A 13,069-nucleotide genomic window follows, 5' to 3' on the forward strand; every position below is an offset into this window, starting at 1 on the left:
TCTCTGTAGTTATCTGGAAAATTATTTCTGTTTTGAATTTTTTTAGAGCCTTATTCATTTGTTTTGTTACTTACTATCAGTTCAGGGTGGTCAGGCAGTTGATTATCAGATTTTTCTACCTTGTTTTCCCCCGGAATTTGCCTTTGGTGCGCTGGAAGTCTGGGTTTGTGTCTTAGGTGTCTTCTTATTTGTATTTTTGTTGTTGGTACTATTTTTGGCTTAATTCCTGGGTTGATGCTTCAGTATTGCTTATTGTAAGTATCTTCGTTGCATGCATTTAGAACCCTTATGGGATGATTGCTTCTCAGAGGTGTCTTCCAAATATAGCTGGTCTTTAGGTTTTGAGTCTCTAATGACTCTTAGGCAATCTTGTTTTTAGTATACCAGGAAGGACAACAACCGCAGTGATCTGGTGTGCCTTTATTGCAGAGATTTTCCTCATTTTTCCAGTAGGCTTCAATTTTTATCAAGGAGCCTCAGGCCCTCTCTCTGTTGTTCACTTTTTTTTTTGTACTAGGGATCAAACTCAGGACCTTGTGCTTACAAGGCAGGCAACAGTAACACTCAGCTAAATCCCCAGCCCTCTGTTGTTCACTTCTGTCTTCTGGAGCTCTATATTCTGGAGCTCAGAACAATGGCCCATATAACTCCCTGCACCTGTGCAGTGTGGATCCAGGTACTGGCATGGCCCAGTGGCCAGAAGCAGGTAGAGGGGTTGAGGTGATGCTGCTGGTGCCCATGCAGCTCGGCCCCTCAGTGGCTGCTACAAGAAATTAATTGCACTATACAAGACTGTGTGAATGAGATACTAATCTGTATCACTTTTTGAGGAAAATACCAATGTCTTATAACATTCCTAATCATATTATTCTTAACTTCATCATCCATTAACTCATTTATTTAAATTTGTTCTCCATAACAACCCTAGAAAGACAGATGTTAAATTTGCACTGAGGAAGCAGACTCAAAAGCAAATATAATTCCTTAACATTTTGGATCTTAATGTGTACATGTACCCTCTGTCACTCCTAACTTTGTTGTTCAGAAGTACAGCCAATATTCTCCAGAAAGTCTCACCATATGATATTTATAAATAAAATAATCTCTATTATTGATTGTATTTTCAATTTGTGGTTTGTTTGTTTGTTTGTTTGTTTGTTTTTGAGACAGGGTCTCACTATGTAGTTGAGACTGACCTGGAACTCACTATGCAGCCCAGGCTGATCTTGAACTCACAGCGATCCTCCTGCCTCAGCCTCCCAAGTGCTGGGATTACAGGCGTGTGCCACCATGCCTGGCCAATTTGTGGTTTTTATAACACTCAGTGGAAAAAGCTCTAAACTAGAAATTAGAAGATTAAAGCATTGCTTTTCTACTACTATGAGGAATAACTGAAAAATACAGTGAATATTTAAATTTTAAAATATTTATCACAGTAAAAGACACATCGCCATTAATCCCCCTCAAAGTATCCCTTTCCCCCTCTTTGACAGCTTATCCCATCCTTGCCACTTTCTGAAGCAGTTTTGGAAGTCCCCTTTCATGAGTGTCTTTACAAGAAATAATAAATTCAGAGAATACTGCTGCTGAGTGCCATCCAACAGAAAATCAGGCTTGTAAAAATATGGTGTATCCCATCTACCTTATTCACTGGCTCTCTCCTGATTTCTGGCTCTTCCCCAAATTCAAAAGTAACCATGAAAGGCAGGAATTGTGAATCAGTTCAGGACATTGAGGCAACCCAGATGGCACAACTAAAGATACTCACAAAAGAGGACTTCCAAAAAAGTGCCTGAAAACAAAAAAAACAAAAAAAAAAATTACCAAGCCGGGTGTGGTGGTGCACACCTATAATCCCAGCATTTGGGAGGCTGAGGCAGGAGGATCACTGTGAGTTCAAGATCAGCCTGGGCTGCATAGTGAGTTCCAGGTCAGTCTCAAAAAACCAAAAAAAAAAAAAAAAAGTGCCTGAAAAAGTGCTAAGAACGATGGGTTAAGTGCATTTGAAGTGGTGGTGGGGGTAGTATTTTGAAGGAGGTTAATGCCAATGTGTCTTTTTAATGTAATTTTTAAAAAAATGTTTAAATATTCACCTTATTTGTTGATCACAGTGCATTGATTAGTATACTCATCACTTTCCTGTTGGTAGGACAAAATGCCTGACACCCACAATTTAAATGAGGAGAGGTTTATTTTGGCTCATGGTTTTCAGAGGATTTAGTCCATGGTGCTCCAAGGCAGAATGGTACGGTAAAAGGGCATAGCAGAGGACAGCTGCTCAGTCCATGGCACCTAGGAAACAGAAGGGAGGAGCGAGTCAAGAATAAACCTTCCAGGTCATATCCCTGGTGACCCATTCCTAACCAGGCCCCACACCCTAACAGGAGTTCACCCACTGAACTCCTCAGTGGATGAATGGAAGAATCCATTGATGAGCATAGCACCCCCGTGAGCCAGTCTCCTTCCATAGAAATGAGACCTGTGGGAAAGTTTCCCTGAGGTCATTCTGATAGGAAAGTGGGGTTAGATCCATTGGATAAATAACTGAAAGTACTATGAAACTACAGAACTATCATGCACTAGGAGGAACATTATTGCTTTTTTATAGATTGTTGTTTTTTACTCTGTGTCCAGGGTTGATACTCTTCAAAAAGAGGATTCTGTGGCTAATAAATTTGAAAAACTGTGTTAAACAATGCTAAAGAAGTTTCTTAGAACTTTTCGGAGCCTTTTATTTGTCACTGTTTATGTAGATCCCCAGTATATAGGTAAAGAATTCACTTTCTAGGGCTGGGGATTTAGCTCAGCGGTTCGGTGGCCTGCCTTACAAGCGCAAAGACCCGAGTTCAATCCCTGGTACCAAAAAAAAAAAAAGAATTCACTTTCTAAACTTATTTGAGCACAGAAAGCTTTTTTTGGAGAAGCATTCCTCCAAATGTATACGTGTTATAGAGCACATTACTGTGAGGTATTCTTTATATCTTCCAGGGTCACCTAGATTTGTTCTGCTTTAATCATAGTAGTTATCTGTTAATTTGAAGTTATGGTCCTTTAAAGTTTAACAGGAACTCTCTTGAGAATCTGTCTAAGAGACTTGGCATTGGCAAGTTCAGTGGTCAGACTTTCTGTTGTGCTAGTCATTTATAAAAATACACAGTAAGGTCTTAGTATTTTTAAGAAATAGATTAGGGGTTAAAATGCTACTACAGTATTTGCTACTTCAGTGCAGCTAAAGTCAACAAAAAATATTTTTTTAAACATTGATTGGGGGGCCGGGGATTTAGCTCAGCGGTTCGGTGGCCTGCCTTGCAAGCACAAGGACCTGAGTTCAATCCCCAATACCAAAAAAAACATTGATTGGGCAGTTAGAATATGACTGAAATAGAATCCTTGCCTAGACATGCAAGGCCATGGGTTCAGTCTCCAGCACTGCAAACAAAACAATAGACTGGAAGTTAAATTATTCCTGTGTCACTGTTGAAGTCCTACCATCCTTTCTTTTCTCTTTCTCTCTTTCCCTCCCTTTCTTCCTATCCTTTTATTAATAGTTACACGCTTGTTAATAAATTGGAGTAGTACTTTCTACTATTGATTTCATTTTCACAGTGTTATAGCATGTACATTGTTCTCTAAACCTAATAGTATATATAGTACAAGATGACTGTTAGACATTTTATTTTGAATATAAACCAATGGAAGTAAATTAACACAGATTGAACCTGAATCTTTTTTTTGGGGGGGGGAAGGGAATGAGGATTGAACCCAGGGCCTTGTACATGCTAACCATGTACTCTACCACTGAGCTACACCCTAGCACCCTAAATTTTAGTCTTTTAAAGGTAAAATTATAGTTGTTGTGATTGTAAAATTATAATTTCTTAGATAAAAAATTAAATTTTTCCTTGGAAATTTTATTTGACATCTGGGGTACTTAAAATTAATATATGAGGGGTGTGCTTTCATAAATAGTTAATTTGATGGAGTTTATTAGTTTTATATTAACTAATTTCACAAACTATAATTTCAATAAAAATTGCATTCTAGTGACATTGTTAGTTGTTGAAAAATACTGTAAGAACATTAATTTATGGTTTTAATTGGCAATTTATTTAAAGAATGTTGTGTGCTGCCTGCCTTGCAAGCTCAAGGGCCCGAGTTCAATCCCCGTTACCCCCCCAAAAAAGAATGTTGTATGGTTAAAAATTTAGACTCTGCACCTGGCATGGTGGTGCACGCCTATAATCCTAACACTTGGGATTTTGAGGCAGGAGGATCTCTGCATGTTCAAGGCCAGCCTGTACTACATAATGAGTTTAAGGCCAGCCTAAACTGCATAGCAAGACCCTGTCTGGAAAAAAAAAAGACGGACTCTAGAGTTATATCTAGGTTGAAAGCCTGCCTGTTATACTTTCTTGTGTGATTAAGCAAGTTACTAAGCTTTAAACCTCAGGTTTGGGCCGGGGATTTAGCTAAGTGGTGCTGCCACCTGCCTCTTAAGCACAAGGTCCCAAATTCAATCCCCAGTGCTAACAAAACAAAAACCAAAAAAACTCCATTTCTTCATTTTGGAAACACTCATCTTATAGTATTGTTATGGTGTAACTGGTGTCATGTTTACTGTTATAATACAATAGTTTTTAAAGAATTATATATTTTAATTCTTAATACATTTGGGGAGGTTTCTTCATAGCATATAGATTGCTTATCTTGGAAGACCTACCTACCTATTAAATTACTGCTTTCTCTCTCTCTCTTTTTTTTTTTTTTTTTAACTATGAGAATACAGTTTGGCCTAGGATTTAGCTTCACACTTTCAGTATTTTTTAATTTATCAAGTGAAAACAAAATGTAAACCCAGTATATGTAAATGTTTTCTTGTTATTGTAAATAGAAAGTACAATGAAGTTTAATGATTTTTTTCAAATATATATTTGATTATATAAATGACTTCCCCCCCTCTTTCTTTTGTTAGTTGTAGAGAATATTTATAAGAATCGTGAACCTGTCAGACAAATGAAAGCTCTTTATTTTATCTCTCCAACATCAAAAGTAAGTATTACAGGATGAAAGTCATCAAAATATGTTATATGCATGTATAAATATGCCAAAACAAAACCCACTGTTGTGTATAACTAATACATGCTAAGACAAACAAAGGTAGTTTGAATCTTTAAAAAGTGAGTTCTTGGGCTGGAGTGAAGTTCAGTGTTAAAGAGCATGCTTAGTATGTGCAAGCCTCTGAGCTCAATCCTCAGTACAGCCTTCCCCTCAAGCATATTCTTCAATATTTTCACCATTGCTGTGATTTGATAAGCTTGGTATGGTAGCGTACCTAGAATCCCAGCTATTTCGGAGGCTGAGACAAAAGCATCACAAGTTTAAGGCCTGGGCAACTTAACAAGCCCCTACTCAAAATATTTAAAAAGGGCTAGTGATAATAGCTCAGTGGTAGAGTACTTTCATAGCATGCTTGAAGCCCTGAATTCAATCTCCAATATCACCACAAAAAAAAAAAAAAAAAGGAATTAAAAGAAATAGTCTTGGATTGATCCTTTGTTTTAGTGATTTCCTTAGCATACATATATGTGTATAAATGTGCATGTTGATGTATATGTGTGTGTGTGTCTTTATATTAAAGGAATATCTTCAGTTTATAATCTACACAATTTAACATGTACCTAAAGGCAAATTTAGAGTCAAATAAAGCATCAGATTCCTTTAGTCTGTATAATATCTGAGAATTCATTTTCTAATACCTTCTCTTGCTCATTATCTAGAATGTTAATTTGGGAAACCCAATTTCTTCCTTTTTTTTTTCATTAAGTTTATTGGTACATTTTAGGTACACAATACAATTAACATTCATCATTGGGAACTTGTACCCTTACATGATATATCTTGGTTCTCATTTTTCCCCATTCCCCTGCCCTCCATTCAACCCCTCTACCCTCCCTATTTACAGAGACTTTGTTTCCATTTTTTCCTTTTCTTCTATTTTTTCTTTTCCCTTCTTTCCTTTCCCCTGCCCCTCCCACTTCCCCTATCCCATTAGACCTTTTCTTCCTATTTCACATTATTGATTATACACTTTGATCCTTATTTACACTTTTAGTTTCTCACACCAGAGAAACTATTTAGTAGTTACACATGTGCATCCTATTTATTTCACTTAAGAATATGGCCTCAATATGCATCCTTGTATCTATAAATGTGATCCCAGTTTCATTTTACTTCTAATTCTAGCAGATAGTAGGGGAAAAATCCAAATATTCACTGTTTAGTCTCTACATATTAGCTGCTATTGCAAAGAGTGAGTTTTAATGACATTTCATAACTAGTCCAGGATATAATTGTATAAGAGAAAATTCATGATTGGTAAAAATACAAGGGAAAGCACCATTCTTCACCTAACAAATTGACATAAGGATTTTATATTATAATAAATATTTATGCACATGTATATCACATTTTAGCTATTTTCACTATCAGTGGGTAATGGAGCAGAAAGTACCATATCTAAGTATCTGTAGATACTGCCATATCTAAAAGCTGGACACAAAATTGTGTATGCAGTAAAAGAACAAAGGTTTCAGAGAAAATGGTACCTGAATATGACTCCCTTATGAAGATTGCCCACTCCACTTTTTCTACCTGTCCTGAACCAGTAGCCTGCTGGTCCTATAGGTCTGTGTGCAAGTGAGGCTTTGAGGTCCTTAGGAGCGCTGGGAAGAAACATGGCATGAGTTTTGTATCCTCATGAGCTAGGAGAGAGCCCCTGGAAAACAGCATTAGAGTTCCCAGACAAAGATCATACAGCAACAGATTTCAGGAAATGTTTGTTACAAGAAATCTGTGAACTCCAAGGGATAGACCAGTTGATGTCTCCTCATAAAGGCCCTAGCGGTTTGTTTGCTTTGCTTTGGTGGTTTTGCCCTCAGGAAGAGAAACCTTTTGTGGAACTGCCTCTGTTTCAGATATTACAACATCCATCTGAGCCTAAGCCTCAAGTGAGTTGGCAAAGAAAAGCAACCACACAGCTAAATAGGTCCTACTGTCAGGGAGAGGAAGTTCAGTAAAAAGAAAACACATAGCTAGCAAAATAGAACAACTTAAGAGAATACCAACCTGAACAGAAAAATAGTACCCATAAGGGAGAGTCTAGTGTGGCACCAAAAGCAGTTTTTAAAGCACAAAGTGTGATTTCTTAAGTGCAGGAGAGGCTAATTACTTAATTATTTAAATTTGAATTAGTGTCTCAAAAGATCAAAATGGACTATCTCTCAAAGTAAAAAGAAAAAGAAAGAAAATCATGGAAATCTTGGAAAGAAAGACTTGTGATCTAACAAATACATTTCTGGAATTTCCAGAAGAAAAAAAAGGAACAGATGGAGGAGACATAATAATTAAATTCATTGTTGTTTATTTTTGCGTCTAGGGGATTCTTTCTTTTTGAAACTACCACACGGAGGCTTGTACTACCACCATTTTACCTGTTATTCCTCCTCAAAGTCATCCAGCGAGCTTTGGGTCTTTCATTCTAGTCCTTGACAGTTTTAACTCCTAGCTTGTGGTCATTTTCTTTGATACTTCTCCAGTCATAATTCCTGGTGGCTCATTATTTATGTAGATGATACCTGCAGTATGTTGGCACCTTTAAAAATTAAACTTCTAGGGCCAGGGTTTAGCTCATTGGTGCTCCCTGCCTCCCAAGTACAAAGTCTCAAGTTCGATCCCCAGTACAAAAAAAAAAAAAAAAATTACTAGCCAATAAGGTTTTATTTTATCATTGAAAGAAGATAATTTTTAATTATTTCAAAAGCTAGCATATTTCAATTAGTATTTTTTAAAGTATTATTAACATGTAACCTTTTTTAAGTCTGTAGATTGTTTCTTGCGAGATTTTGCAAGTAAATCAGAGAACAAATATAAAGCTGCATATTTATACTTCACTGACTGTAAGTTTCTTTTTAAAAGTTATTGCTTCATTATTTAAAATCCTATTAAAGTATCTTTTTATTATAATACTATCTGAGTATTAGTGATTTTATATTTATCATTTGTTAGAATTCGGTTAGCAAGAATCTAAAAATAAAAGATTATATATATCCTGATTCATGTTGAGGAAACCTATCCCAACTAGTTTCAAAAACAGTAATTTTTTCTAATATATGGGGTGAGCAATTGATAGAGGGGGCAGTTACTAGTGGCAGGAGGAATTGTTATTTTTTTGTTTTTGTTTCATTTTGTTTTTTTGAGACAGGGTCTCACTATATAGTTGAGACTGACCTGGAATTCACTATGTAGCCCAGGCTGGCCTGGAACTCACAGCGATCCTCCTGACTCAGCCTCCTGAATGCTGGGATTACAGGCATGCGCCACCACACCCAGCCAGAAGAAATTATTTTTAATCAAAATTTCAATTGAGGATCCTATCTAAGTATAAAAACATCTTTTGGAAGGTACTAAAGAAAACAGCCATCCATTTGGCAAATATTAAGAAGAAAATCTATCATATTTCTCGTAATATGCAGTGTGTTCAAACACAAAGCAGCTAACCTAAAGAATCACAGAGATGTCCAGATATGCAATTCTGTTTATGTTATATCTGTTATATCATTATATTTTATAATAAAATACAATTTATCTAAGTTAAGTCTTGTTCTCTGATATTAAACTCCTCACTCTGGTATACTATTATCCCTGCTTATTTCTCTCATATCTAGTAGTAGTCTGCATTTTAAAAGGTCATACCAAAAGTATTTGGCACCTAAGTAACATTATACAGAACTTCACGTTTATAGAATTGATAAAATGTAATGAATGTAAAGCCTCTTCTAATTTAAGGAATATTGAGGCTAAAGAATATTATGTTAAAAGACATTAAGAGCCAATGGTTGATTCCTTGTTAACCTTAACAGTTAATAGCTGATATTCTAGGATAGATAATAATGGAACTGTAAACACTTAGGTGAAGGGGGAGAAAACCTGGGCTCTACGTTCTAGAACCGACTAGTTTAGAGTCAGAATTTTCTAATACTTGAAAAGATTCCCTTATTCAAGGAACAATGAACAGTGGGTATAATATGGTAGATTTCTTAGTGACAAATCTTGAAAAGTAGTATAGATTTTTAAGAAATTCTGAAAGTACCACAGTTTATTAGATCATGAATTTGGGCATGATTTCTTGTCTAACAATTTGAACTTGCTGAGTTAGCATATCTCTAAGAAAAATATACTTGAGGTTTTGGTTGATGTGAATGGGGAAAATGAATTTCTGTTTACAGCTCTTTAGACTTGAATATATTGGTCTGTAACCCAAAGAACAATATATATATCTATCTCTAGCCTCATAGTGAATTACTTTATGAAAGTAATTATATCTTAAAAATATTCTTGAATGTTGGGAGATTTACATGGAATTACACGCTTTTTTTTTCTCTCCCAGTTTGTCCTGATAGTCTCTTTAACAAAATTAAGACATCTTGCTCCAAGTCAGTAAGAAGATGTAAAGAAATAAATATTTCCTTCATTCCACATGAATCTCAGGTACTCTCTATTTTTATGTTTATTCTTATTTTTTATTTTAGTTCATAATAGATTTTCAAATTTGGTTTTAGGCACTTGTTATAAGGCATACCATAAATTGTTTTACATGTATTTGGTAGATTTTGTACCTAATAAACAAATAAACATTCTCCATGATGAAGGGAAAAACCTGAGCAAAATACTGGAATATAACATTAATAATGGTCTTAAATTTCACATCTACCGTCAAGTCCTTTATATGTCAAATTACAGCACTACTAGATTATGAAATCAAGAGCTTTTTAGATTATGAAATCAAGAACTTTTTAAGTACAATCTTTGTTAGATGGTGTTAAAAATAATTTTATGTGGCTTTGCAAGCATGATATTAAAACAAATATTCTTTAAAAACCTTTTAGTATCATATAAATTATTTTAATCTATAAGTTGAAGGATTTTCATGTTTTGTCTTTGAAACAGTGATAATAACAATAATCACTATGATTATAGTAAACTGTGTGTTAGATGCTTTCTTGGGTGCTTTACATAAATGTGACCCTTTAACCCTTACTAGAGCCCTATAAATAAGAGTTCCTCTATCTCTGTTTTAAAGATTGGAAATCAAAGACATTAAGTAATTTATCCCAAATCATACAGCTAATGAACTGTTCAAATTTGTTGTGCTCTACACCCTGTGTTTGGACTCTTAACATTTTTACAGAATTGAAATAGTTCGGCATTGTTTGCAACTTTGAGGTCAGTATTTTGGGGATAGAAAGGTCCTATATAAGGGATTTCTCTTTTATGTTTTTGGCAAAAAAATTATAATCCATCCAAATTGTAAAATTTGAGATAAATGTTTTAACATTAAACTGTTTCCCAAAAGTTACCTTTAGATTTATTCTTCTAATATGATATATGTTTGTATAGAGTAAAAATGAACTTTCTAAAATCATGTGGTATAAAAAGCAGAAGTGTGATGAATGTTGCATTTTGCTTCATGGCAAGTAAATACAGTTTTAGTCTCAGAAGTCAATGAAATTATGTAATTTCTGTAATTGGGGGCATTTGTGTAGATATCTAATTTGATACTACACTTTTTTTTTTTGATACTACACTTCATCTTAGGCAAAAGTCCAAGAAGCGATATCTGACTAATTTGATAAGTGACTTCTCTTTGAGTACTGTATATAGAGAAATCTCTGAAAATTTTCACTTACCAATCTGTGAAACATTGCAAGCATTTAAGGTCCTGTTTGCCTGTTTTTTTCCCCCCCTAGGTTTTTTTCTCTTTATTTTCTCAATAAACATCCAAGAAAGTTTACTTTAAAAATGTAACTGTTTTAGAGAAATTACAGTGAGAATATGTAGGATTTTTATTTGCAAGTGAATACATAAATGAAATATTATTTTGAACTCTTAGCAGAGGACTAAATGAGCATTTATCATGATCATATTCAGTGGACATTGTTAGATTAAAAGTAGTCTGCTGTGAAATGATGCCCTATCTCATTTGAACACTATAAAAGAGATACAATGTACTTACATATCTCGAAAAACAGTATTAGGATTAAGTTCAACTGCATACAACAGAAAAACATAAATTTTCAATGGCTTAAATAACAAAAATTTATTTCTTGCTACTATGAAGGAAAAAAGCTATGTAACACTTATTTGCTGGCTCTCCAAAATTGTCAGAAGCCTCGTCTCCTACGTATGACCCTCATGATCCAAGATGACTGTAAAATTATTATACTCTCATTTGAAGTAGCAAGATGAAAGACTGAAAGAATGAAGAATTTTTATTTATACTTTATTAGCTAAGATTTAGTCACATAACTACACCTAAGTACATGGGAAACTGGGAAATATAGTCTTTTAGCTGTGCATCATATGGCTATTCTTCCAATGAATTGGAGTACAGTTATTGCAAAATAATGAGCTTATATTTTTGTTGAGGCATCACAGTCTGTCACAAAACAATTAATTCTTACTAGGAGCTGGGAAAACATTTGAAGAATGGATAGAATTTTACAAGGTAGTAACAAGGCAAGGGACCACTTTAGGAAGAATTTAAATGTAAAAATACAGAAGCAGAAAAATATAGAGCAACAGGAATGTGAGTTATAAGGGATGACAGCAGTAGGATAGGAGGCTTCAGGTCCAGCCAAGAATAATGGCAAAACAAACAAACAAACAAACAAACATGGAATTAAAAAACTATGGGGCTGGTCCTAAAGTTTTAAAGGAAAATTAGAGTCCTAGAAATCAAGAAATCACTGGAGAGAGATTGGTAGTCAGAGATGCTAGTGTTTCAAAGAAGCAAAACTGGACATGTAACATATTTAGAAATTAAATGGCAAGGAAGAAGATTGACTTATTCCTTGTGATTCCATAAGTCAAGAGATTAAAGAAAGATCTCTTATTAAGGTAAGTAATGTTATCACATGTACATAAAGCCAAGTAGATGGAAAGCATCGAAGACTATGAAGGAGTACTAAAAAGCATCTAGGTAGAGATGGAATGAAACTAGATATAGATTAGGAAGAATAGAGGGAATGTGTATGAGGAGGGGTATCTGTACTTAAGAGCTAAGTGTGGGTCATAAAGATGGAGAAATATGGTAGCAATCTAAAGGAACTTCTGTTTTCTTTTTTTGTTTGTTTGTTTGTTTTGAGACAGGGTCTCACTATGTAGTTGAGACTGACCTGGAACTCACCATGTAGCCCAGGCTGGTCTCAACTCACAGCCATCCTCCTGCCTCAGCCTCCCAAGGGCTGGGATTATAGGTGTGTGCCACCACACCTGGCTAAAGGAACTTTTAACTTTTTTATAGTGTAGTATATACTATATAGTATAGAAATATAGTATAGAATATAATATATATTCTATATAGTATAGAATTTATTGGAATTTTAGATGTCTTAGATTAATTTAAACTTGTAAGAACCACCCCTCATCTCAGTATTACAATAACAAATATTTATATTTCCTATTCATGTTATTGTGTGTTGTGTTTTGGCTAGGTTTTTGTTATACATTTGTCTGCATTCTGGTACTGAAGCTGAAGGGGTAGTCTGGGACATAGCAGAGGGAAAAGAGAAAATGTTGGCGCTACACAAGGATTTTGTGGTGGGGGGTTGTCTTGGTTACTGTTCTTGTTGCTGAGACAAAATACCTGACACTCAAAGTTAGAGTAGGAAAGATTTGTTTGGCTCACAGTTTGTAGAGGTTTCAGTCCATAGTTGGTTGGCTCCAAGACAAGGTAAAGATGTAAAAATATGGTAGCAGTCTAAAGGAACTTTTGTTTTGTTTTGTTTAAGGGGCATGACAGAGGAGAAACAGTTCATAGCAGGCAGATGGCAGAAGGCACAAATATCGTGACAAGTGACAAGCAACAGCCCTCTTTCTGACTCATATTTTATCAAGGTACCCACCTTTGGGTGGGTAGCACTCACACCTTTAATCCTAGCATCACACCATGAATCAATCCCAGTGTCACACCCTTGATCCCAGCATCACATACCCTAGATCCAGCCACCTC

At 35.2% G+C, this 13,069-nt stretch overlaps 1 protein-coding gene across 5 annotated transcripts in view; it reads left to right on the forward strand.

Moving 5' to 3' along the window:
* The window catches only part of Stxbp3 (syntaxin binding protein 3), a 52,199-nt gene that overhangs the window by 9,301 nt on the left and 29,829 nt on the right, over nucleotides 1-13,069 (forward strand). For all 5 annotated transcript variants that reach the window (XM_019204803.2, XM_019204804.2, XM_033758195.1 and 2 more), the window contains 3 exons: nucleotides 4,973-5,049; nucleotides 7,877-7,955; nucleotides 9,446-9,546. In XM_019204803.2, the coding sequence (XP_019060348.1) occupies nucleotides 4,973-5,049; nucleotides 7,877-7,955; nucleotides 9,446-9,546 (257 nt within the window). The remainder of the gene's footprint in view (nucleotides 1-4,972; nucleotides 5,050-7,876; nucleotides 7,956-9,445; nucleotides 9,547-13,069) is intronic.

This window comes from Fukomys damarensis, unplaced genomic scaffold, assembly GCF_012274545.1.
Source record: "Fukomys damarensis isolate Sample0158 unplaced genomic scaffold, DMR_v1.0_HiC HiC_scaffold_33, whole genome shotgun sequence".
Lineage (NCBI taxonomy): Eukaryota > Metazoa > Chordata > Mammalia > Rodentia > Bathyergidae > Fukomys > Fukomys damarensis.